Source organism: Hyperolius riggenbachi, chromosome 4, assembly GCF_040937935.1.
Source record: "Hyperolius riggenbachi isolate aHypRig1 chromosome 4, aHypRig1.pri, whole genome shotgun sequence".
In the NCBI taxonomy this organism is placed as follows: Eukaryota; Metazoa; Chordata; class Amphibia; order Anura; family Hyperoliidae; genus Hyperolius; species Hyperolius riggenbachi.
In genome coordinates this window covers 502,819,895-502,845,178 of record NC_090649.1, presented here as the reverse complement: position 1 = coordinate 502,845,178, position 25,284 = coordinate 502,819,895, and the positions used below count along the sequence as shown (strand labels likewise).

The 25,284-nt window shown below is 47.9% G+C and overlaps 1 protein-coding gene across 2 annotated transcripts in view; it reads right to left on the bottom strand.

The window, feature by feature from the left end:
* The window catches only part of SPTBN1 (spectrin beta, non-erythrocytic 1), a 393,630-nt gene that overhangs the window by 170,910 nt on the left and 197,436 nt on the right, over positions 1-25,284 (bottom strand). For both annotated transcript variants that reach the window (XM_068233127.1, XM_068233128.1), the window contains 2 exons: positions 3,518-3,633; positions 287-399 (listed from right to left, as the gene is read on the bottom strand). In XM_068233127.1, the coding sequence (XP_068089228.1) occupies positions 287-399; positions 3,518-3,633 (229 nt within the window). The remainder of the gene's footprint in view (positions 1-286; positions 400-3,517; positions 3,634-25,284) is intronic.

Here is a 25,284-nt window from a genome sequence, read left to right as displayed (position 1 = left end):
GTACATGGGCAGGAGGGGGCATACAGAGGCAGAAGTTGCATTCTGCCAGGAAAACGTTTATGGCTGTGAAATGTTTATCAGTGATGTTTACTCTATTCCCGACAAGGTACAGACAAGACAGAAGCTGTCACTTCCATGCCTAGAAATTAACTCTCTCAGCCAGCAAACTAAAGCAAGTAAAACAGCCTGGTTATTGATCTGCTTTGCACGGTACATACACATGTTGATCTCACCAGGCCACATGCCGCCTCTGGTACACCTTACATGGCAGTTTGTATACACTTACCTTTCCAATACGTTTTCCTTCCACAGCGAGGGCCTTCATCTTGGAGAAGTAATGATAGTAGGTGACAACGTAAGTAATGATGGACTTCTCATCGGGATGATCAACACTGATATCTGGAGGGGAAAGAAAGGAACACTGAAATAATTCCCATTACGTGTAATGCATTTACACTGCTGCATATAATGTGCTGTACAACAATGTGCATTTCAATAACACTGTGCTATTTACTGCTGTATTTATCATCCATAAACATTGTTCAGATGTAGGAACAGCAGGGTAAAGCCTTCTCCATTAGTCATCCATGTAACAGCAGCCAGGCATCACTCAGGATATGTGAGGTGGGGGGAGGACTTCCCTGGTGCTGCCCCTCTGACAGATCTCTGGCCACAGCTGTGCATCCACGTCCCCCACAAAGACTTCAACTGCCCAAACACGGAACACTCCCTGCCACAGGAGCGTTACTGAGACACACCTACACACTCCCAGCAGCTGCAGCCACAGACGTGCCACAGGAGCGTTACTGAGACACGCCTACACACTCCCAGCAGCTGCAACCACAGACGTGCCACAGGAGCGTTACTGAGACACGCCTACACACTCCCAGCAGCTGCAACCACAGACGTGCCACAGGAGCGTTACTGAGACACGCCTACACACTCCCAGCAGCTGCAACCACAGACGTGCCACAGGAGCGTTACTGAGACACGCCTACACACTCCCAGCAGCTGCAACCACAGACGTGCCACAGGAGCGTTACTGAGACACGCCTACACACTCCCAGCAGCTGCAACCACAGACGTGCCACAGGAGCGTTACTGAGACACGCCTACACACTCCCAGCAGCTGCAACCACAGACGTGCCACAGGAGGGTTACTGAGACACAACTACACACGCCCTGCAGCTGCAACCACAGACGTGCCACAGGAGCGTTACTGAGACACGCCTACACACTCCCAGCAGCTGCAACCACAGACGTGCCACAGGAGCGTTACTGAGACACGCCTACACACTCCCAGCAGCTGCAACCACAGACGTGCCACAGGAGCGTTACTGAGACACGCCTACACACTCCCAGCAGCTGCAACCACAGACGTGCCACAGGAGCGTTACTGAGACACAACTACACACTCCCAGCAGCTGCAACCACAGACGTGCCACAGGAGCGTTACTGAGACACACCTACACACTCCCAGCAGCTGCAACCACAGACGTGCCACAGGAGCGTTACTGAGACACGCCTACACACTCCCAGCAGCTGCAACCACAGACGTGCCACAGGAGCGTTACTGAGACACGCCTACACACTCCCAGCAGCTGCAACCACAGATGTGCCACAGGAGCGTTACTGAGACACGCCTACACACTCCCAGCAGCTGCAACCACAGACGTGCCACAGGAGCGTTACTGAGACACAACTACACACTCCCAGCAGCTGCAACTACAGACGTGCCACAGGAGCGTTACTGAGACACACCTACACACTCCCAGCAGCTGCAACCACAGACGTTCCACAGGAGCGTTACTGAGACACGCCTACACACTCCCAGCAGCTGCAACCACAGACGTGCCACAGGAGCGTTACTGAGACACGCCTACACACTCCCAGCAGCTGCAACCACAGACGTGCCACAGGAGCGTTACTGAGACACAACTACACACTCCCAGCAGCTGCAACCACAGACGTGCCACAGGAGCGTTACTGAGACACGCCTACACACTCCCAGCAGCTGCAACCACAGACGTTCCACAGGAGCGTTACTGAGACACGCCTACACACTCCCAGCAGCTGCAACCACAGACGTGCCACAGGAGCGTTACTGAGACACAACTACACACGCCCTGCAGCTGCAACCACAGACGTGCCACAGGAGCGTTACTGAGACACCTACACACTCCCAGCAGCTGCAACCACAGACGTGCCACAGGAGCGTTACTGAGACACGCCTACACACTCCCAGCAGCTGCAACCACAGACGTGCCACAGGAGCGTTACTGAGACACGCCTACACACTCCCAGCAGCTGCAACCACAGACGTGCCACAGGAGCGTTACTGAGACACGCCTACACACTCCCAGCAGCTGCAACCACAGACGTGCCACAGGAGCGTTACTGAGACACGCCTACACACTCCCAGCAGCTGCAACCACAGACGTGCCACAGGAGCGTTACTGAGACACGCCTACACACTCCCAGCAGCTGCAACCACAGACGTGCCACAGGAGCGTTACTGAGACACAACTACACACTCCCAGCAGCTGCAACCACAGACGTGCCACAGGAGCGTTACTGAGACACACCTACACACTCCCAGCAGCTGCAACCACAGACGTGCCACAGGAGCGTTACTGAGACACGCCTACACACTCCCAGCAGCTGCAGCCACAGACGTGCCACAGGAGCGTTACTGAGACACGCCTACACACTCCCAGCAGCTGCAACCACAGACGTGCCACAGGAGCGTTACTGAGACACAACTACACACTCCCAGCAGCTGCAACTACAGACGTGCAACAGGAGCGTTACTGAGACACACCTACACACTCCCAGCAGCTGCAACCACAGACGTTCCACAGGAGCGTTACTGAGACACGCCTACACACTCCCAGCAGCTGCAACCACAGACGTGCCACAGGAGCGTTACTGAGACACAACTACACACTCCCAGCAGCTGCAACCACAGACGTGCCACAGGAGCGTTACTGAGACACACCTACACACGCCCTGCAGCTGCAACCACAGACGTGCCATGGGAGCATTGCTGAGACACGCCTACATACACCGAGCAGCTGCAACCACAGATGTGCCACGGAAGCAGTACTGAGACACACCTACACACGTCCAGCAGCTGCAACCACAGACGTGTCACAGGAGCTTTACTGAGACACACCTACACATGTCCAGCAACTGCAACCACAGACATGCCACAGGAGCATTACTGAGACACGCCTACATACGCCCAACAGCTGCAAGCACAGACGTGCCATGGGAGCATTACTGAGACACGCCTACACATGCCCAGCAGCTGCAACCACAGATGTGCCACGGGAGCATTACTGAGACACCCCTTCACACGCCCAGTAGCTGAAACCACTGACGTGCCACGGGAGCGTTACTGAGACACACCTACACGCCCAGCAGCTGAAACCACAGACATGCCCAACAGGAGTATTACTGAGACTCTGCCAACCACATGCCCTGATGACTGAGACGACCATGAATTTTCACTCACCTTCTGGGTCAAGAAGTTTTGTGAGGCCTAAGTGCTGCTCTGCAAGGTTGAAGGCGTTCTGTAGATTGTAGTGCGCGTTTGACTTCTTCAGCTTATCAAAATCAATCAGGTCTGGCCTGTAGAAGATACAAATCATTGGAGATTATTGTCCACACTTGTGTCCCCTTTACTGGTGGTCAGCACACCGTATAGCAGTACTCTCACTCTGCCAACCACATGCCCTGACTACTGTATATCTCACTCTGCCAACCACATACCCTGACCACTGTATATCTCTCTGCCAACCACATGCCCTGACCACTGTATATCTAATTCTGCCAACCACATGCCCTGACTACTGTATATCTCACTCTGCCAACCACATGCCCTGACCACTGTATATCTCACTCTGCCAACCACATACCCTGACGACTGTATATCTAATTCTGCCAACCACATGCCCTGACTACTGTATATCTCACTCTGCCAACCACATGCCCTGACTACTGTATATCTCACTCTGCCAACCACATGCCCTGACGACTGTATATCTCACTCTGCCAACCACATGCCCTGATTACGGTATATCTAATTCTGCCAACCACATGCCCTGACGACTGTATATCTCACTCTGCCAACTACATGCCCTGACTACTGTATATCTCACTCTGCCAACCACATGCCCTGACTACTGTATATCTCACTCTGCCAACCACATGCCCTGACGACTGTATATCTCACTCTGCCAACCACATGCCCTGACTACTCTATATCTCACTCTGCCAACCACATGCCCTGACTACTGTATTTCTCACTCTGCCAACCACATGCCCTGACTACTGTATATCTCACTCTGCCAACCACATGCCCTGACTACTGTACATCTCACTCTGCCAACCACATGCCCTGACTACTGTACATCTCACTCTGCCAACCACATGCCCTGACTACTGTATATCTCACTCTGCCAACCACATGCCCTGACTACTGTATATCTCACTCTGCCAACCACATGCCCTGACTACTGTATATCTCACTCTGCCAACCACATGCCCTGACTACTGTATTTCTCACTCTGCCAACCACATGCCCTGACTACTGTACATCTCACTCTGCCAACCACATGCCCTGACGACTGTACATCTCACTCTGCCAACCACATGCCCTGACTACAGTATATCTCACTCTGCCAACCACATGCCCTGACTACTGTATATCTCACTCTGCCAACCACATGCCCTGACTACTGTATACCTCACTCTGCCAACCACATGCCCCAACTACTGTATATCTCACTCTGCCAACCACATGCCCTGACTACTGTATATCTCACTCTGCCAACCACATGCCCTGACTACTGTATATCTCACTCTGCCAACCACATGCCCTGACTACTTTATATCTCACTCTGCCAACCACATGCCCTGACTACTGTACATCTCACTCTGCCAACCACATGCCCTGACTAATGTATATCTCACTCTGCCAACCACATGCCCTGACTACTGTATATCTCACTCTGCCAACCACATGCCCTGACTACTGTATATCTCAGTCTCACTCTGCCAACCACATGCCCTGACTACTGTACATCTCACTCTGCCAACCACATGCCCTGACTACTGTACATCTCACTCTGCCAACCACATGCCCTGACTACTGTATATCTTAGTCTCACTCTGCCAACCACATGCCCTGACTACTGTACATCTCACTCTGCCAACCACATGCCCTGACTACTGTACATCTCACTCTGCCAACCACATGCCCTGACTACTGTATATCTTAGTCTCACTCTGCCAACCACATGCCCTGACTACTGTACATCTCACTCTGCCAACCACATGCCCTGACTACTGTATATCTCACTGTGCCAACCACATGCCCTGACTACTTTATATCTCACTCTGCCAACCACATGCCCCGACTAGTGTATACCTCACTCTGCCAACCACATGCCCCAACTACTGTATATCTCACTCTGCCAACCACATGCCCTGACTACTGTATATCTCACTCTGCCAACCACATGCCCTGACTACTGTATATCTCACTCTGCCAACCAAATGCCCTGACTACTGTATATCTCACTCTGCCAACCACATGCCCTGACTACTGTATATCTCACTCTGCCAACCACATGCCCTGACTACTTTATATCTCACTCTGCCAACCACATGCCCTGACTACTGTACATCTCACTCTGCCAACCACATGCCCTGACTACTGTATATCTCACTCTGCCATCCACATGCCCTGACTACTGTATATCTCACTCTGAGATATACAGTAGTCAGGGCATGTGGTTGGCAGAGTGAGATATACAGTAGTCAGGGCATGTGGTTGGCAGAGTGAGATATACAGTAGTCAGGGCATGTGGTTGGCAGAGTGAGATGTACAGTAGTCAGGGCATGTGGTTGGCAGAGTGAGATATAAAGTAGTCAGGGCATGTGGTTGGCAGAGTGAGACTGAGATATACAGTAATCAGGGCATGTGGTTGGCAGTCTCACTCTGCCAACCACATGCCCTGACTACTGTACATCTCACTCTGCCAACCACATGCCCTGACTACTGTATATCTCACTCTGCCAACCACATGCCCTGACTACTGTATATCTCACTCTGCCAACCACATGCCCTGACTACTGTATATCTCACTCTGCCAACCACATGCCCTGACGACTGTATATCTCACTCTGCCAACCACATGCCCTGACGACTGTATATCTCACTGCCAACGACATGCCCTGACTACTGTACATCTCACTCTGCCAACCACATGCCCTGACTACTGTACATCTCACTCTGCCAACCACATGCCCTGACTACTGTACATCTCACTCTGCTAACCACATGCCCTGACTACTGTATATCTCACTCTGCCAACCACATGCCCTGACTACTGTATATCTCACTCTGCCAACCACATGCCCTGACTACTGTATATCTCACTCTGCCAACCACATGCCCTGACTACTGTATATCTCACTCTGCCAACCACATGCCCTGACGACTGTATATCTCACTCTGCCAACCACATGCCCTGACTACTGTATATCTCACTCTGCCAACCACATGCCCTGACTACGGTACATCTCACTCTGCCAACCACATGCCCTGACTACTGTACATCTCACTCTGCCAACCACATGCCCTGACTACTGTATATCTCACTCTGCCAACCACATGCCCTGACTACTGTATATCTCACTCTGCCAACCACATGCCCTGACTACTGTATATCTCACTCTGCCAACCACATGCCCTGACTACTGTATATCTCACTCTGCCAACCACATGCCCTGACGACTGTATATCTCACTCTGCCAACCACATGCCCTGACGACTGTATATCTCACTCTGCCAACCACATGCCCTGACTACTGTATATCTCACTCTGCCAACCACATGCCCTGACTACTGTATATCTCACTCTGCCAACCACATGCCCTGACTACTGTATATCTCACTCTGCCAACCACATGCCCTGACTACTGTATATCTCACTCTGCCAACCACATGCCCTGACGACTGTATATCTCACTCTGCCAACCACATGCCCTGACGACTGTATATCTCACTCTGCCAACCACATGCCCTGACTACTGTATATCTCACTCTGCCAACCACATGCCCCGACTACTGTATATCTCACTCTGCCAACCACATGCCCTTACTACTGTATATCTCACTCTGCCAACCACATGCCCTGACTACTGTATATCTCACGCCGCCAACCACATGCCCTGACTACTGTATATCTCACTCTGCCAACCACATGCCCCAACTACTGTATATCTCACTCTGCCAACCACATGCCCTGACTACTGTATATCTCACTCTGCCAACCACATGCCCCGACTACTGTATATCTCACTCTGCCAACCACATCCCCCAACTACTGTATATCTCACTCTGCCAACCACATGCCCTGACTACAGTATATCTCACTCTGCCAACCACATGCCCTGACTACTGTATATCTCACTCTGCCAACCACATGCCCTGACTACTGTATATCTCACTCTGCCAACCACATGCCATGACTACTGTATATCTCACTCTGCCAACCACATGCCCTGACTACTGTATATCTCACTCTGCCAACCACATGCCCTGACTACTGTATATCTCACTCTGCCAACCACATGCCCTGACTACTGTATATCTCACTCTGCCAACCACATGCCCTGACGACTGTATATCTCACTCTGCCAACCACATGCCCTGACGACTGTATATCTCACTGCCAACGACATGCCCTGACTACTGTACATCTCACTCTGCCAACTACATGCCCTGACTACTGTACATCTCACTCTGCCAACCACATGCCCTGACTACTGTACATCTCACTCTGCTAACCACATGCCCTGACTACTGTATATCTCACTCTGCCAACCACATGCCCTGACTACTGTATATCTCACTCTGCCAACCACATGCCCTGACGACTGTATATCTCACTCTGCCAACCACATGCCCTGACTACTGTATATCTCACTCTGCCAACCACATGCCCTGACGACTGTATATCTCACTCTGCCAACCACATGCCCTGACTACTGTATATCTCACTCTACCAACCACATGCCCTGACTACTGTATATCTCACTCTGCCAACCACATGCCCTGACTACTGTATATCTCACTCTGCCAACCACATGCCCTGACTACTGTATATCTCACTCTGCCAACCACATGCCCTGACGACTGTATATCTCACTCTGCCAACCACATGCCCTGACGACTGTATATCTCACTCTGCCAACCACATGCCCTGACTACTGTATATCTCACTCTGCCAACCACATGCCCCGACTACTGTATATCTCACTCTGCCAACCACATGCCCTTACTACTGTATATCTCACTCTGCCAACCACATGCCCTGACTACTGTATATCTCACGCCGCCAACCACATGCCCTGACTGTATATCTCACTCTGCCAACCACATGCCATGACTACTGTATATCTCACTCTGCCAATCACATGCCTTGACTACTGTATATCTCACTCTGCCAACCACATGCCCTGACTACTGTATATCTCACTCTGCCAACCACATGCCCTGACTACTGTATATCTCACTCTGCCAACCACATGCCATGACTACTGTATATCTCACTCTGCCAACCACATGCCTTGACTACTGTATATCTCACTCTGCCAACCACATGCCCTGACTACTGTATATCTCACTCTGCCAACCACATGCCCTGACTACTGTACATCTCACTCTGCCAACCACATGCCCTGACTACTGTATATCTCACTCTGCCAACCACATGCCCAACAACTGTATATCTCACTCTGCCAACCACATGCCCTGACTACTGTATATCTCAGTCTCACTCTGCCAACCACATGCCCTGACTACTGTATATCTCACTCTGCCAACCACATGCCCTGACTACTATATATCTCACTGTGCCAACCACATGCCTTGACTACTGTATATCTCACTCTGCCAACCACATGCCCTGACTACTGTATATCTCACTCTGCCAACCACATGCCCTGACTACTGTATATCTCACTCTGCCAACCACAAGCCCTGACTACTGTATATCTCACTCTGCCAACCACAAGCCCTTACTACTGTATATCTCACTCTGCCAACCACATGCCCTGACTACTGTATATCTCACGCCGCCAACCACATGCCCTGACTACTGTATATCTCACGCCGCCAACCACATGCCCTGACTACTGTATATCTCACGCCGCCAACCACATGCCCTGACTACTGTATATCTCACTCTGCCAACCACATGCCCCAACTACTGTATATCTCACTCTGCCAACCACATGCCCTGACTACTGTATATCTCACTCTGCCAACCACATGCCCTGACTACTGTATATCTCACTCTGCCAACCACATGCCCCAACTACTGTATATCTCACTCTGCCAACCACATGCCCTGACTACAGTATATCTCACTCTGCCAACCACATGCCCTGACTACTGTATATCTCACTCTGCCAACCACATGGCCTGACTACTGTATATCTCACTCTGCCAACCACATGCCATGACTACTGTATATCTCACTCTGCCAACCACATGCCCTGACGACTGTATATCTCACTCTGCCAACCACATGCCCTGACTACTGTATATCTCACTCTGCCAACCACATGCCCCGACTACTGTATATCTCACTCTGCCAACCACATGCCCTTACTACTGTATATCTCACTCTGCCAACCACATGCCCTGACTACTGTATATCTCACGCCGCCAACCACATGCCCTGACTACTGTATATCTCACTCTGCCAACCACATGCCCCAACTACTGTATATCTCACTCTGCCAACCACATGCCCTGACTACTGTATATCTCACTCTGCCAACCACATGCCCTGACTACTGTATATCTCACTCTGCCAACCACATGCCCCAACTACTGTATATCTCACTCTGCCAACCACATGCCCTGACTACAGTATATCTCACTCTGCCAACCACATGCCCTGACTACTGTATATCTCACTCTGCCAACCACATGCCCTGACTACTGTATATCTCACTCTGCCAACCACATGCCATGACTACTGTATATCTCACTCTGCCAACCACATGCCCTGACTACTGTATATCTCACTCTGCCAACCACATGCCCTGACTACTGTATATCTCACTCTGCCAACCACATGCCCTGACTACTGTATATCTCACTCTGCCAACCACATGCCCTGACGACTGTATATCTCACTCTGCCAACCACATGCCCTGACGACTGTATATCTCACTGCCAACGACATGCCCTGACTACTGTACATCTCACTCTGCCAACCACATGCCCTGACTACTGTATATCTCACTCTGCCAACCACATGCCCTGACGACTGTATATCTCACTCTGCCAACCACATGCCCTGACTACTATATATCTCACTCTGCCAACCACATGCCCCGACTACTGTATATCTCACTCTGCCAACCACATGCCCTTACTACTGTATATCTCACTCTGCCAACCACATGCCCTGACTACTGTATATCTCACGCCGCCAACCACATGCCCTGACTGTATATCTCACTCTGCCAACCACATGCCATGACTACTGTATATCTCACTCTGCCAACCACATGCCTTGACTACTGTATATCTCACTCTGCCAACCACATGCCTTGACTACTGTATATCTCACTCTGCCAACCACATGCCCTGACTACTGTATATCTCACTCTGCCAACCACATGCCCTGACTACTGTATATCTCACTCTGCCAACCACATGCCATGACTACTGTATATCTCACTCTGCCAACCACATGCCTTGACTACTGTATATCTCACTCTGCCAACCACATGCCCTGACTACTGTATATCTCACTCTGCCAACCACATGCCCTGACTACTGTACATCTCACTCTGCCAACCACATGCCCTGACTACTGTATATCTCACTCTGCCAACCACATGCCCAACAACTGTATATCTCAGTCTCACTCTGCCAACCACATGCCCTGACTACTGTATATCTCACTCTGCCAACCACATGCCCTGACTACTATATATCTCACTGTGCCAACCACATGCCTTGACTACTGTATATCTCACTCTGCCAACCACATGCCCTGACTACTGTATATCTCACTCTGCCAACCACATGCCCTGACTACTGTATATCTCACTCTGCCAACCACAAGCCCTGACTACTGTATATCTCACTCTGCCAACCACAAGCCCTGATTACTGTATATCTCACTCTGCCAACCACATGCCCTGACTACTGTATATCTCTCTCCCAACCACATGCCCCGACTACTGTATATCTCACTCTGCCAACCACATGCCCTGACTACTGTATATCTCACTCTGCCAACCACATGCCCCGAGTACTGTATATCTCACTCTGCCAACCACATGCCCTGACTACTGTATATCTCACTCTGCCAACCACATGCCCCAACTACTGTATATCTCACTCTGCCAACCACATGCCCTGACTACTGTATATCTCACTCTGCCAACCACATGCCCCGACTACTGTATATCTCACTCTGCCAACCACATGCCCCAACTACTGTATATCTCACTCTGCCAACCACATGCCCTGACTACTGTATATCTCACTCTGCCAACCACATGCCCTGACTACTGTATATCTCACTCTGCCAACCACATGCCCTGACTACTGTATATCTCACTCTGCCAACCACATGCCCTGACTACTGTACATCTCACTCTGCCAACCACATGCCCTGACTACTGTATATCTCACTCTGCCAACCACATGCCCCAACTACTGTATATCTCACTCTGCCAACCACATGCCCTGACTACTGTATATCTCACTCTGCCAACCACATGCCCCAACTACTGTATATCTCACTCTGCCAACCACATGCCCTGACGACTGTATATCTCACTCTGCCAACCACATGCCCTGACTACTGTATATCTCACTCTGCCAACCACATGCCCTGACTACTGTATATCTCACTCTGCCAACCACATGCCCTGACTACTGTATATCTCACTCTGCCAACCACATGCCCTGACTACTGTACATCTCACTCTGCCAACCACATGCCCTGACTACTGTATATCTCACTCTGCCAACCACATGCCCTGACTACTGTATATCTCACTCTGCCAACCACATGCCCTGACTACTGTATATCTCACTCTGCCAACCACATGCCCTGACTGTATATCTCACTCTGCCAACCACATGCCCTGACTGTATATCTCACTCTGCCAACCACATGCCGTGACTACTGTATATCTCACTCTGCCAACCACATGCCCTGACTACTGTATATCTCACTCTGCCAACCACATGCCCTGACTACTGTATATCTCACTCTGTCAACCACATGCCCCGACTACTGTATATCTCACTCTGCCAACCACATGCCCTGACTACTGTATATCTCACTCTGCCAACCACACGCCCTGACTACTGTATATCTCACTCTGCCAACCACATGCCCTGACGACTGTATATCTCACTCTGCCAACCACATGCCCTGACTACTGTATATCTCACTCTGCCAACCACATGCCCTGACGACTGTATATCTCACTCTGCCAACCACATGCCCTGACTACTGTATATCTCACTCTGCCAACCACATGCCCTGACTACTGTACATCTCACTCTGCCAACCACATGCCCCGACTACTGTATATCTCACTCTGCCAACCACATGCCCCAACTACTGTATATCTCACTCTGCCAACCACATGCCCTGACTACTGTATATCTCACTCTGCCAACCACATGCCCCAACTACTGTATATCTCACTCTGCCAACCACATGCCCTGACGACTGTATATCTCACTCTGCCAACCACATGCCCTGACTACTGTATATCTCACTCTGCCAACCACATGCCCTGACTACTGTATATCTCACTCTGCCAACCACATGCCCTGACTACTGTATATCTCACTCTGCCAACCACATGCCCTGACTACTGTACATCTCACTCTGCCAACCACATGCCCTGACTACTGTATATCTCACTCTGCCAACCACATGCCCTGACTACTGTATATCTCACTCTGCCAACCACATGCCCTGACTACTGTATATCTCACTCTGCCAACCACATGCCCTGACTGTATATCTCACTCTGCCAACCACATGCCCTGACTGTATATCTCACTCTGCCAACCACATGCCGTGACTACTGTATATCTCACTCTGCCAACCACATGCCCTGACTACTGTATATCTCACTCTGCCAACCACATGCCCTGACTACTGTATATCTCACTCTGTCAACCACATGCCCCGACTACTGTATATCTCACTCTGCCAACCACATGCCCTGACGACTGTATATCTCACTCTGCCAACCACATGCCCTGACTACTGTATATCTCACTCTGCCAACCACATGCCCTGACGACTGTATATCTCACTCTGCCAACCACATGCCCTGACTACTGTATATCTCACTCTGCCAACCACATGCCCTGACTACTGTACATCTCACTCTGCCAACCACATGCCCCGACTACTGTATATCTCACTCTGCCAACCACATGCCCCAACTACTGTATATCTCACTCTGCCAACCACATGCCCTGACTACTGTATATCTCACTCTGCCAACCACATGCCCCAACTACTGTATATCTCACTCTGCCAACCACATGCCCTGACGACTGTATATCTCACTCTGCCAACCACATGCCCTGACTACTGTATATCTCACTCTGCCAACCACATGCCCTGACTACTGTATATCTCACTCTGCCAACCACATGCCCTGACTACTGTATATCTCACTCTGCCAACCACATGCCCTGACTACTGTACATCTCACTCTGCCAACCACATGCCCTGACTACTGTATATCTCACTCTGCCAACCACATGCCCTGACTACTGTATATCTCACTCTGCCAACCACATGCCCTGACTACTGTATATCACTCTGCCAACCACATGCCCTGACTGTATATCTCACTCTGCCAACCACATGCCCTGACTGTATATCTCACTCTGCCAACCACATGCCGTGACTACTGTATATCTCACTCTGCCAACCACATGCCCTGACTACTGTATATCTCACTCTGCCAACCACATGCCCTGACTACTGTATATCTCACTCTGTCAACCACATGCCCCGACTACTGTATATCTCACTCTGCCAACCACATGCCCTGACGACTGTATATCTCACTCTGCCAACCACATGCCCCAACTACTGTATATCTCACTCTGCCAACCACATGCCCTGACGACTGTATATCTCACTCTGCCAACCACATGTCCTGACTGTATATCTCACTCTGCCAACCACATGCCCTGACTACTGTATATCTCACTCTGCCAACCACATGCCCTGACTACTGTACATCTCACTCTGCCAACCACATGCCCTGACTACTGTATATCTCACTCTGCCAACCACATGCCCCAACTACTGTATATCTCACTCTGCCAACCACATGCCCTGACTACTGTATATCTCACTCTGCCAACCACATGCCCCAACTACTGTATATCTCACTCTGCCAACCACATGCCCTGACGACTGTATATCTCACTCTGCCAACCACATGTCCTGACTACTGTATATCTCACTCTGCCAACCACATGCCCTGACTACTGTATATCTCACTCTGCCAACCACATGCCCTGACTACTGTATATCTCACTCTGCCAACCACATGCCCTGACTACTGTACATCTCACTCTGCCAACCACATGCCCTGACTACTGTATATCTCACTCTGCCAACCACATGCCCTGACTACTGTATATCTCACTCTGCCAACCACATGCCCTGACTACTGTATATCTCACTCTGCCAACCACATGCCCTGACTGTATATCTCACTCTGCCAACCACATGCCCTGACTGTATATCTCACTCTGCCAACCACATGCCGTGACTACTGTATATCTCACTCTGCCAACCACATGCCCTGACTACTGTATATCTCACTCTGCCAACCACATGCCCTGACTACTGTATATCTCACTGTCAACCACATGCCCCGACTACTGTATATCTCACTCTGCCAACCACATGCCCTGACTACTGTATATCTCACTCTGCCAACCACATGCCCTGACTACTGTATATCTCACTCTGCCAACCACATGCCCTGACGACTGTATATCTCACTCTGCCAACCACATGCCCTGACTACTGTATATCTCACTCTGCCAACCACATGCCCTGACTACTGTAGATCTCACTCTGCCAACCACATGCCCTGACTACTGTATTTCTCACTCTGCCAACCACATGCCCTGACTACTGTATATCTCACTCTGCCAACCACATGCCCTGACTACTGTATATCTCACTCTGCCAACCACATGCCCTGACTACTGTATATCTCACTCTGCCAACCACATGCCCTGACTACTGTATATCTCACTCTGCCAACCACATGCCCTGACTACTGTATATCTCACTCTGCCAACCACATGCCCTGACTACTGTATATCTCACTCTGCCAACCACATGCCCTGACTGTATATCTCACTCTGCCAACCACATGCCCTGACTGTATATCTCACTCTGCCAACCACATGCCGTGACTACTGTATATCTCACTCTGCCAACCACATGCCCTGACTACTGTATATCTCACTCTGCCAACCACATGCCCTGACTACTGTATATCTCACTCTGCCAACCACATGCCCTGACTACTGTATATCTCACTCTGTCAACCACATGCCCCGACTACTGTATATCTCACTCTGCCAACCACATGCCCTGACTACTGTATATCTCACTCTGCCAACCACATGCCCTGACTACTGTATATCTCACTCTGCCAACCACATGCCCTGACTACTGTAGATCTCACTCTGCCAACCACATGCCCTGACTACTGTATATCTCACTCTGCCAACCACATGCCCTGACTACTGTATATCTCACTCTGCCAACCACATGCCCTGACTACTGTATATCTCACTCTGCCAACCACATGCCCTTACTACTGTATATCTCACTCTGCCAACCACATGCCCTGACTACTGTATATCTCACGCCGCCAACCACATGCCCTGACTGTATATCTCACTCTGCCAACCACATGCCCTGACTGTATATCTCACTCTGCCAACCACATGCCCTGACTGTATATCTCACTCTGCCAACCACATGCCGTGACTGTATATCTCACTCTGCCAACCACATGCCCTGACTACTGTATATCTCACTCTGCCAACCACATGCCCTGACTACTGTATATCTCACTCTGCCAACCACATGCCCTGACTACTGTATATCTCAGTATTACTCACACATCTGTGATTCGTATCCATGATCTGATCTATGCATCAAGCCTGATCCACGCACAGATCGGAAGGCAGATAGAGAAGGCTGATATTCAGATAAAAGGTGAAAGAAAACAATTCACTCTCTCTAGAAATGTCCTACAGAAATTTCCTTTAGGCTTCTCTGTCTTCCTCTCTGGTAACCTTTTCTCACTCCCTTTTACAAGACTTCCCTCAATTGTCTCCCGTCCTCTGGAATTCCCTCGCTCAACACATCTGCCACTCAACCACACTTACTGTTTTTAGGCGAAATCTGAAAACTCACCTGTTCATACTGTCCTACCTAGGACCCTGCCCACTAACCACCATTCCTACCACTCCACACACAGCGTCCCTTTACCTACTGACCTATACCTTAAATGTTTAGACTATAAAGCCTTTTGGCCAGGACTTTCCTCCCCTTTAGTCTCACAATGCTGTGTAATGGGTGTACATACTGTTCACTGGATTAGCTGTTATACCCTCTTGTCTTGTATCAAGTGTTGTATTGCATACTATTGTACGGCGCCACAGAAGATGCTGCCACTATATAAATCAAAAACAATAATAATAATAATGCTGTATAATGTGCACATGTATATCTTCCAGTAGGGATGGCTCCCAGCGGTCTCTCTTTCAGGTGGAAAGCCCCTCTGTCCCTCTTTCTTCCCCATGTGCCCCTCTTTTCAGGACAGATTTGTAGAAATATACCACATTTTTCAGACTATAAGATGTTCCTGACCATAAGACGCACCCAGCCTAAGAGGACAAAAACCGGGGGGGGGGGGGGGGGGAGTATATATATATATATATATATATATATATATATATATATGTATATATATATATATATATATATATATATATATATATATATACACACACACTAAACCTGGTGCAACTATGGTGAAGGGGCATCTTGTGGATTCTGCCCCCTTGTACCTCTTGCGTCTCCCTGTGTCCCCCTTATGTCCCCCATGTATCCGCCTCTGTCCTCCTCTATGCCCCTTTGTGTCCATGTGTCCTCCTCTGCATGGGGACAGTACAGGGAGTCCCGACATTGCAGCAGGTTGGAGGTTTGAGGCATTCACAAGTCAGGAACTTCTGGCTTTTTGACTATAAGACGCGACTGACTTTTTCCCCACTTTTGGGGAAAGTCTTAAAGTCCATAAAATACAGTTTGTATTTTTCTACTGAAATTGTGTTTAAGTCTAAACTTCATTTCCATCAATTAAAATAATTAAAATAACATTTGAAAATAATTCTTCTTTTCAAATGTTAAAATAAAGAAAAACTAATGATGATAGAAAGGACCAGTCCAGTGCGGTCTGCATAATAAAACGACATCTTATGATCCTGAATTCCTTGTGATATAGATAGTGGGGGGTGTGACAGGGGGTGTGATTAGGGGTGTGGCAGGGGCGTGTCTAAAAGTGTTCCTCTCTCATCTCAAAAAGTTAGAAGGCATGGAGAAGCAGGTGATCAGTGATCAGCTGATATATTTGTAAGGCTCTGATTTGCTGGTCCTGATCATGCGTTAAACCGCATTTATCAGCTGATCAAACTGATCACATGCTTCTCTGAGTTCTGCTAAGCATTGCCATCCCCATCTTCCACCCGTGTATAAAGATCTGATGTGTTCATTGCACCAGCTGCAATCCTCCCTTGTCTTGCATTGTTAATCAGAGTATTCTTATACTTTGTATTCTGCTGTACAGCACCACAGTAGAAGCTCAATACTAATAATACAACAGTGCCTTTAGCTTACTGACACTGAAGTAAGACTCATATGCAGCACTGATCTAGGCTTTTAGCAATTTTACACAAAACGTGACTTCATCCACACCCCCTTTAATACAATTATAAATATTTTAAAAGTGAAAGTTAATAGAATAGTGATGTAAGGGCAGATGGTGTGCGGAGCAGTCACACGTGTTTCTTGTCTGCCATATGACTGGACCACAGAGCTTGCAATTCACTAATATTGCAGCATTTGTTACTAGTGTACAGACAGTATGCATCCAGCATCAACCAAATGACTGGACCACAGAGCTTGCAATTCACTAATATTGCAGCGTTTGTTACTAGTGTACAGACAGTATACAGCCAGCATCTGCCATATGACTGGACCACAGAGCTTGCAATTCACTAATATTGCAGCTTTTGTTACTAGTGTACAGACAGTATGCAGCCAGCATCAGCCATATGACTGGACCACAGAGCTTGCAATTCACTAATATTGCAGCTTTTGTTACTAGTGTAGACAGTATGCAGCCAGCACTATCAGCCATATGACTGGACCACAGAGCTTGCAATTCACTAATATTGCAGCTTTTGTTACTAGTGTACAGACAGTATGCAGCCAGCACTATCAGCCATATGACTGGACCACAGAGCTTGCAATTCACTAATATTGCAGTTTTTGTTACTAGTGTACAGACAGTATACAGCCAGCACTATCAGCCATATGACTGGACCACAGAGCTTGCAATTCACTAATATTGCAGCGTTCGTTACTAGTGTACAGACAGTATGCAGCCAGCATCAGCCATATGACTGGACCGCAGAGCTTGCAATTCACTAATATTGCAGCTTTTGTTACTAGTGTACAGACAGTATGCTGCCAGCACTATCAGCCATATGACTGGACCACAGAGCTTGCAATTCACTAATATTGCAGCGTTTGTTACTAGTGTACAGACAGTATGCAGCCAGCATCAGCCATATGACTGGACCACAGAGCTTGCAATTCACTAATATTGCAGCGTTTGTTACTAGTGTACAGACAGTATGCAGCCAGTATCAGCCATATGACTGGACCACAGAGCTTGCAATTCACTAATATTGCAGTTTTTGTTACTAGTGTACAGACAGTATGCAGCCAGCATCAGCCATATGACTGGACCACAGAGCTTGCAATTCACTAATATTGCAGCATTTGTTACTAGTGTACAGACAGTATGCAGCCAGCATCAGCCATATGACTGGACCACAGAGCTTGCAATTCACTAATATTGCAGCGTTTGTTACTAGTGTACAGACAGTATGCAGCCAGCATCAGCCATATGACTGGACCACAGAGCTTGCAATTCACTAATATTGCAGCTTTTGTTACTAGTGTACAGACAGTATGCAGCCAGCACTATCAGCCATATGACTGGACCACAGAGCTTGCAATTCACTAATATTGCAGCGTTTGTTACTAGTGTACAGACAGTATGCAGCCAGCACTATCAGCCATATGACTGGACCACAGAGCTTGCAATTCACTAATATTGCAGCATTTGTTACTAGTGTACAGACAGTATGCAGCCAGCATCAGCCATATGACTGGACCACAGAGCTTGCAATTCACTAATATTGCAGCGTGTGTTACTAGTGTACAGACAGTATGCAGCCAGCATCAGCCATATGACTGGACCACAGAGCTTGCAATTCACTAATATTGCAGCGTTTGTTACTAGCGTACAGACAGTATGCAGCCAGCACTATCAGCCATATGACTGGACCACAGAGCTTGCAATTCACTAATATTGCAGCTTTTGTTACTAGCGTACAGACAGTATGCAGCCAGCACTATCAGCCATATGACTGGACCACAGAGCTTGCAATTCACTAATATTGCAGCGTGTGTTACTAGCGTACAGACAGTATGCAGCCAGCATCAGCCATATGACTGGACCACAGAGCTTGCAATTCACTAATATTGCAGCATTTGTTACTAGTGTACAGACAGTATGCAGCCAGCACTATCAGCCATATGACTGGACCACAGAGCTTGCAATTCACTAATATTGCAGCTTTTGTTACTAGTGTACAGACAGTATGCAGCCAGCATCAGCCATATGACTGGACCACAGAGCTTGCAATTCACTAATATTGCAGCATTTGTTACTAGTGTACAGACAGTATGCAGCCAGCATCAGCCATATGACTGGACCACAGAGCTTGCAATTCACTAATATTGCAGCGTTTGTTACTAGTGTACAGACAGTATGCAGCCAGCATCAGCCATATGACTGGACCGCAGAGCTTGCAATTCACTAATATTGCAGCGTTTGTTACTAGTGTACAGACAGTATACAGCCAGCATCAGCCATATGACTGGACCACAGAGCTTGCAATTCACTAATATTGCAGCTTTTGTTACTAGTGTACAGACAGTATGCAGCCAGCATCAGCCATATGACTGGACCACAGAGCTTGCAATTCACTAATATTGCAGCATTTGTTACTAGTGTACAGACAGTATGCAGCCAGCATCAGCCATATGACTGGACCACAGAGCTTGCAATTCACTAATATTGCAGCGTTTGTTACTAGTGTACAGACAGTATGCAGCCAGCATCAGCCATATGACTGGACCACAGAGCTTGCAATTCACTAATATTGCAGCTTTTGTTACTAGTGTACAGACAGTATGCAGCCAGCACTATCAGCCATATGACTGGACCACAGAGCTTGCAATTCACTAATATTGCAGCGTTTGTTACTAGTGTACAGACAGTATGCAGCCAGCACTATCAGCCATATGACTGGACCACAGAGCTTGCAATTCACTAATATTGCAGCGTGTGTTACTAGTGTACAGACAGTATGCAGCCAGCATCAGCCATATGACTGGACCACAGAGCTTGCAATTCACTAATATTGCAGCGTTTGTTACTAGCGTACAGACAGTATGCAGCCAGCACTATCAGCCATATGACTGGACCACAGAGCTTGCAATTCACTAATATTGCAGCTTTTGTTACTAGTGTACAGACAGTATGCAGCCAGCACTATCAGCCATATGACTGGACCACAGAGCTTGCAATTCACTAATATTGCAGCGTGTGTTACTAGCGTACAGACAGTATGCAGCCAGCATCAGCCATATGACTGGACCACAGAGCTTGCAATTCACTAATATTGCAGCATTTGTTACTAGTGTACAGACAGTATGCAGCCAGCACTATCAGCCATATGACTGGACCACAGAGCTTGCAATTCACTAATATTGCAGCTTTTGTTACTAGTGTACAGACAGTATGCAGCCAGCATCAGCCATATGACTGGACCACAGAGCTTGCAATTCACTAATATTGCAGCATTTGTTACTAGTGTACAGACAGTATGCAGCCAGCATCAGCCATATGACTGGACCACAGAGCTTGCAATTCACTAATATTGCAGCGTTTGTTACTAGTGTACAGACAGTATGCAGCCAGCATCAGCCATATGACTGGACCGCAGAGCTTGCAATTCACTAATATTGCAGCGTTTGTTACTAGTGTACAGACAGTATACAGCCAGCATCAGCCATATGACTGGACCACAGAGCTTGCAATTCACTAATATTGCAGCTTTTGTTACTAGTGTACAGACAGTATGCAGCCAGCACTATCAGCCATATGACTGGACCACAAAGCTTGCAATTCACTAATATTGCAGCATTTGTTACTAGTGTACAGACAGTATGCAGCCAGCATCAGCCATATGACTGGACCACAGAGCTTGCAATTCACTAATATTGCAGCTTTTGTTACTAGTGTACAGACAGTATGCAGCCAGCATCAGCCATATGACTGGACCACAGAGCTTGCAATTCACTAATATTGCAGCTTTTGTTACTAGTGTACAGACAGTATGCAGCCAGCACTATCAGCCATATGACTGGACCACAGAGCTTGCAATTCACTAATATTGCAGCGTTTGTTACTAGTGTACAGACAGTATGCAGCCAGCACTATCAGCCATATGACTGGAGCACAGAGCTTGCAATTCACTAATATTGCAGCGTTTGTTACTAGTGTACAGACAGTATGCAGCCAGCATCAGCCATATGACTGGACCACAGAGCTTGCAATTCACTAATATTGCAGCTTTTGTTACTAGTGTACAGACAGTATGCAGCCAGCACTATCAGCCATATGACTGGACCGCAGAGCTTGCAATTCACTAATATTGCAGCATTTGTTACTAGTGTACAGACAGTATGCAGCCAGCATCAGCCATATGACTGGACCGCAGAGCTTGCAATTCACTAATATTGCAGCTTTTGTTACTAGTGTACAGACAGTATGCAGCCAGCATCAGCCATATGACTGGACCACAGAGCTTGCAATTCACTAATATTGCAGCATTTGTTACTAGTGTACAGACAGTATGCAGCCAGCATCAGCCATATGACTGGACCACAGAGCTTGCAATTCACTAATATTGCAGCTTTTGTTACTAGTGTACAGACAGTATGCAGCCAGCATCAGCCATATGACTGGACCACAGAGCTTGCAATTCACTAATATTGCAGCGTTTGTTACTAGTGTACAGACAGTATGCAGCCAGCATCAGCCATATGACTGGACCACAGAGCTTGCAATTCACTAATATTGCAGCATTTGTTACTAGTGTACAGACAGTATGCAGCCAGCACTATCAGCCATATGACTGGACCACAGAGCTTGCAATTCACTAATATTGCAGCGTGTGTTACTAGTGTACAGACAGTATACAGACAGCACTATCAGCCATATGACTGGACCACAGAGCTTGCAATTCACTAATATTGCAGCTTTTGTTACTAGTGTACAGACAGTATGCAGCCAGCATCAGCCATATGACTGGACCACAGAGCTTGCAATTCACTAATATTGCAGCATTTGTTACTAGTGTACAGACAGTATGCAGCCAGCATCAGCCATATGACTGGACCACAGAGCTTGCAATTCACTAATATTGCAGCATTTGTTACTAGTGTACAGACAGTATGCAGCCAGCACTATCAGCCATATGACTGGACCACAGAGCTTGCAATTCACTAATATTGCAGCGTGTGTTACTAGCGTACAGACAGTATGCAGCCAGCATCAGCCATATGACTGGACCGCAGAGCTTGCAATTCACTAATATTGCAGCATTTGTTACTAGTGTACAGACAGTATGCAGCCAGCACTATCAGCCATATGACTGGACCACAGAGCTTGCAATTCACTAATACTGCAGCATTTGTTACTAGTGTACAGACAGTATGCAGCCAGCACTATCAGCCATATGACTGGACCACAGAGCTTGCAATTCACTAATATTGCAGCGTTTGTTACTAGTGTACAGACAGTATGCAGCCAGCACTATCAGCCATATGACTGGACCGCAGAGCTTGCAATTCACTAATATTGCAGCGTGTGTTACTAGTGTACAGACAGTATGCAGCCAGCACTATCAGCCATATGACTGGACCACAGAGCTTGCAATTCACTAATATTGCAGCATTTGTTACTAGTGTACAGACAGTATGCAGCCAGCATCAGCCATATGACTGGACCACAGAGCTTGCAATTCACTAATATTGCAGCGTTTGTTACTAGCGTACAGACAGTATGCAGCCAGCACTATCAGCCATATGACTGGACCGCAGAGCTTGCAATTCACTAATATTGCAGCGTTTGTTACTAGTGTACAGACAGTATGCAGCCAGCACTATCAGCCATATGACTGGACCACAGAGCTTGCAATTCACTAATATTGCAGCATTTGTTACTAGTGTACAGACAGTATACAGCCAGCACTATCAGCCATATGACTGGACCACAGAGCTTGCAATTCACTAATATTGCAGCATTTGTTACTAGTGTACAGACAGTATGCAGCCAGCATCAGCCATATGACTGGACCACAGAGCTTGCAATTCACTAATATTGCAGCATTTGTTACTAGTGTACAGACAGTATGCAGCCAGCACTATCAGCCATATGACTGGACCACAGAGCTTGCAATTCACTAATATTGCAGCGTGTGTTACTAGTGTACAGACAGTATACAGACAGCACTATCAGCCATATGACTGGACCACAGAGCTTGCAATTCACTAATATTGCAGCTTTTGTTACTAGTGTACAGACAGTATGCAGCCAGCATCAGCCATATGACTGGACCACAGAGCTTGCAATTCACTAATATTGCAGCATTTGTTACTAGTGTACAGACAGTATGCAGCCAGCATCAGCCATATGACTGGACCACAGAGCTTGCAATTCACTAATATTGCAGCATTTGTTACTAGTGTACAGACAGTATGCAGCCAGCATCAGCCATATGACTGGACCACAGAGCTTGCAATTCACTAATATTGCAGCGTTTGTTACTAGTGTACAGACAGTATGCAGCCAGCATCAGCCATATGACTGGACCACAGAGCTTGCAATTCACTAATATTGCAGCGTTTGTTACTAGTGTACAGACAGTATGCAGCCAGCATCAGCCATATGACTGGACCACAGAGCTTGCAATTCACTAATATTGCAGCGTTTGTTACTAGTGTACAGACAGTATGCAGCCAGCACTATCAGCCATATGACTGGACCACAGAGCTTGCAATTCACTAATATTGCAGCGTGTGTTACTAGCGTACAGACAGTATGCAGCCAGCATCAGCCATATGACTGGACCGCAGAGCTTGCAATTCACTAATATTGCAGCTTTTGTTACTAGTGTACAGACAGTATGCAGCCAGCACTATCAGCCATATGACTGGACCACAGAGCTTGCAATTCACTAATATTGCAGCGTTTGTTACTAGTGTACAGACAGTATGCAGCCAGCATCAGCCATATGACTGGACCACAGAGCTTGCAATTCACTAATATTGCAGCGTTTGTTACTAGTGTACAGACAGTATGCAGCCAGCATCAGCCATATGACTGGACCACAGAGCTTGCAATTCACTAATATTGCAGCATTTGTTACTAGTGTACAGACAGTATGCAGCCAGCACTATCAGCCATATGACTGGACCACAGAGCTTGCAATTCACTAATATTGCAGCGTGTGTTACTAGCGTACAGACAGTATGCAGCCAGCATCAGCCATATGACTGGACCACAGAGCTTGCAATTCACTAATACTGCAGCATTTGTTACTAGTGTACAGACAGTATGCAGCCAGCACTATCAGCCATATGACTGGACCACAGAGCTTGCAATTCACTAATATTGCAGCGTTTGTTACTAGTGTACAGACAGTATGCAGCCAGCACTATCAGCCAT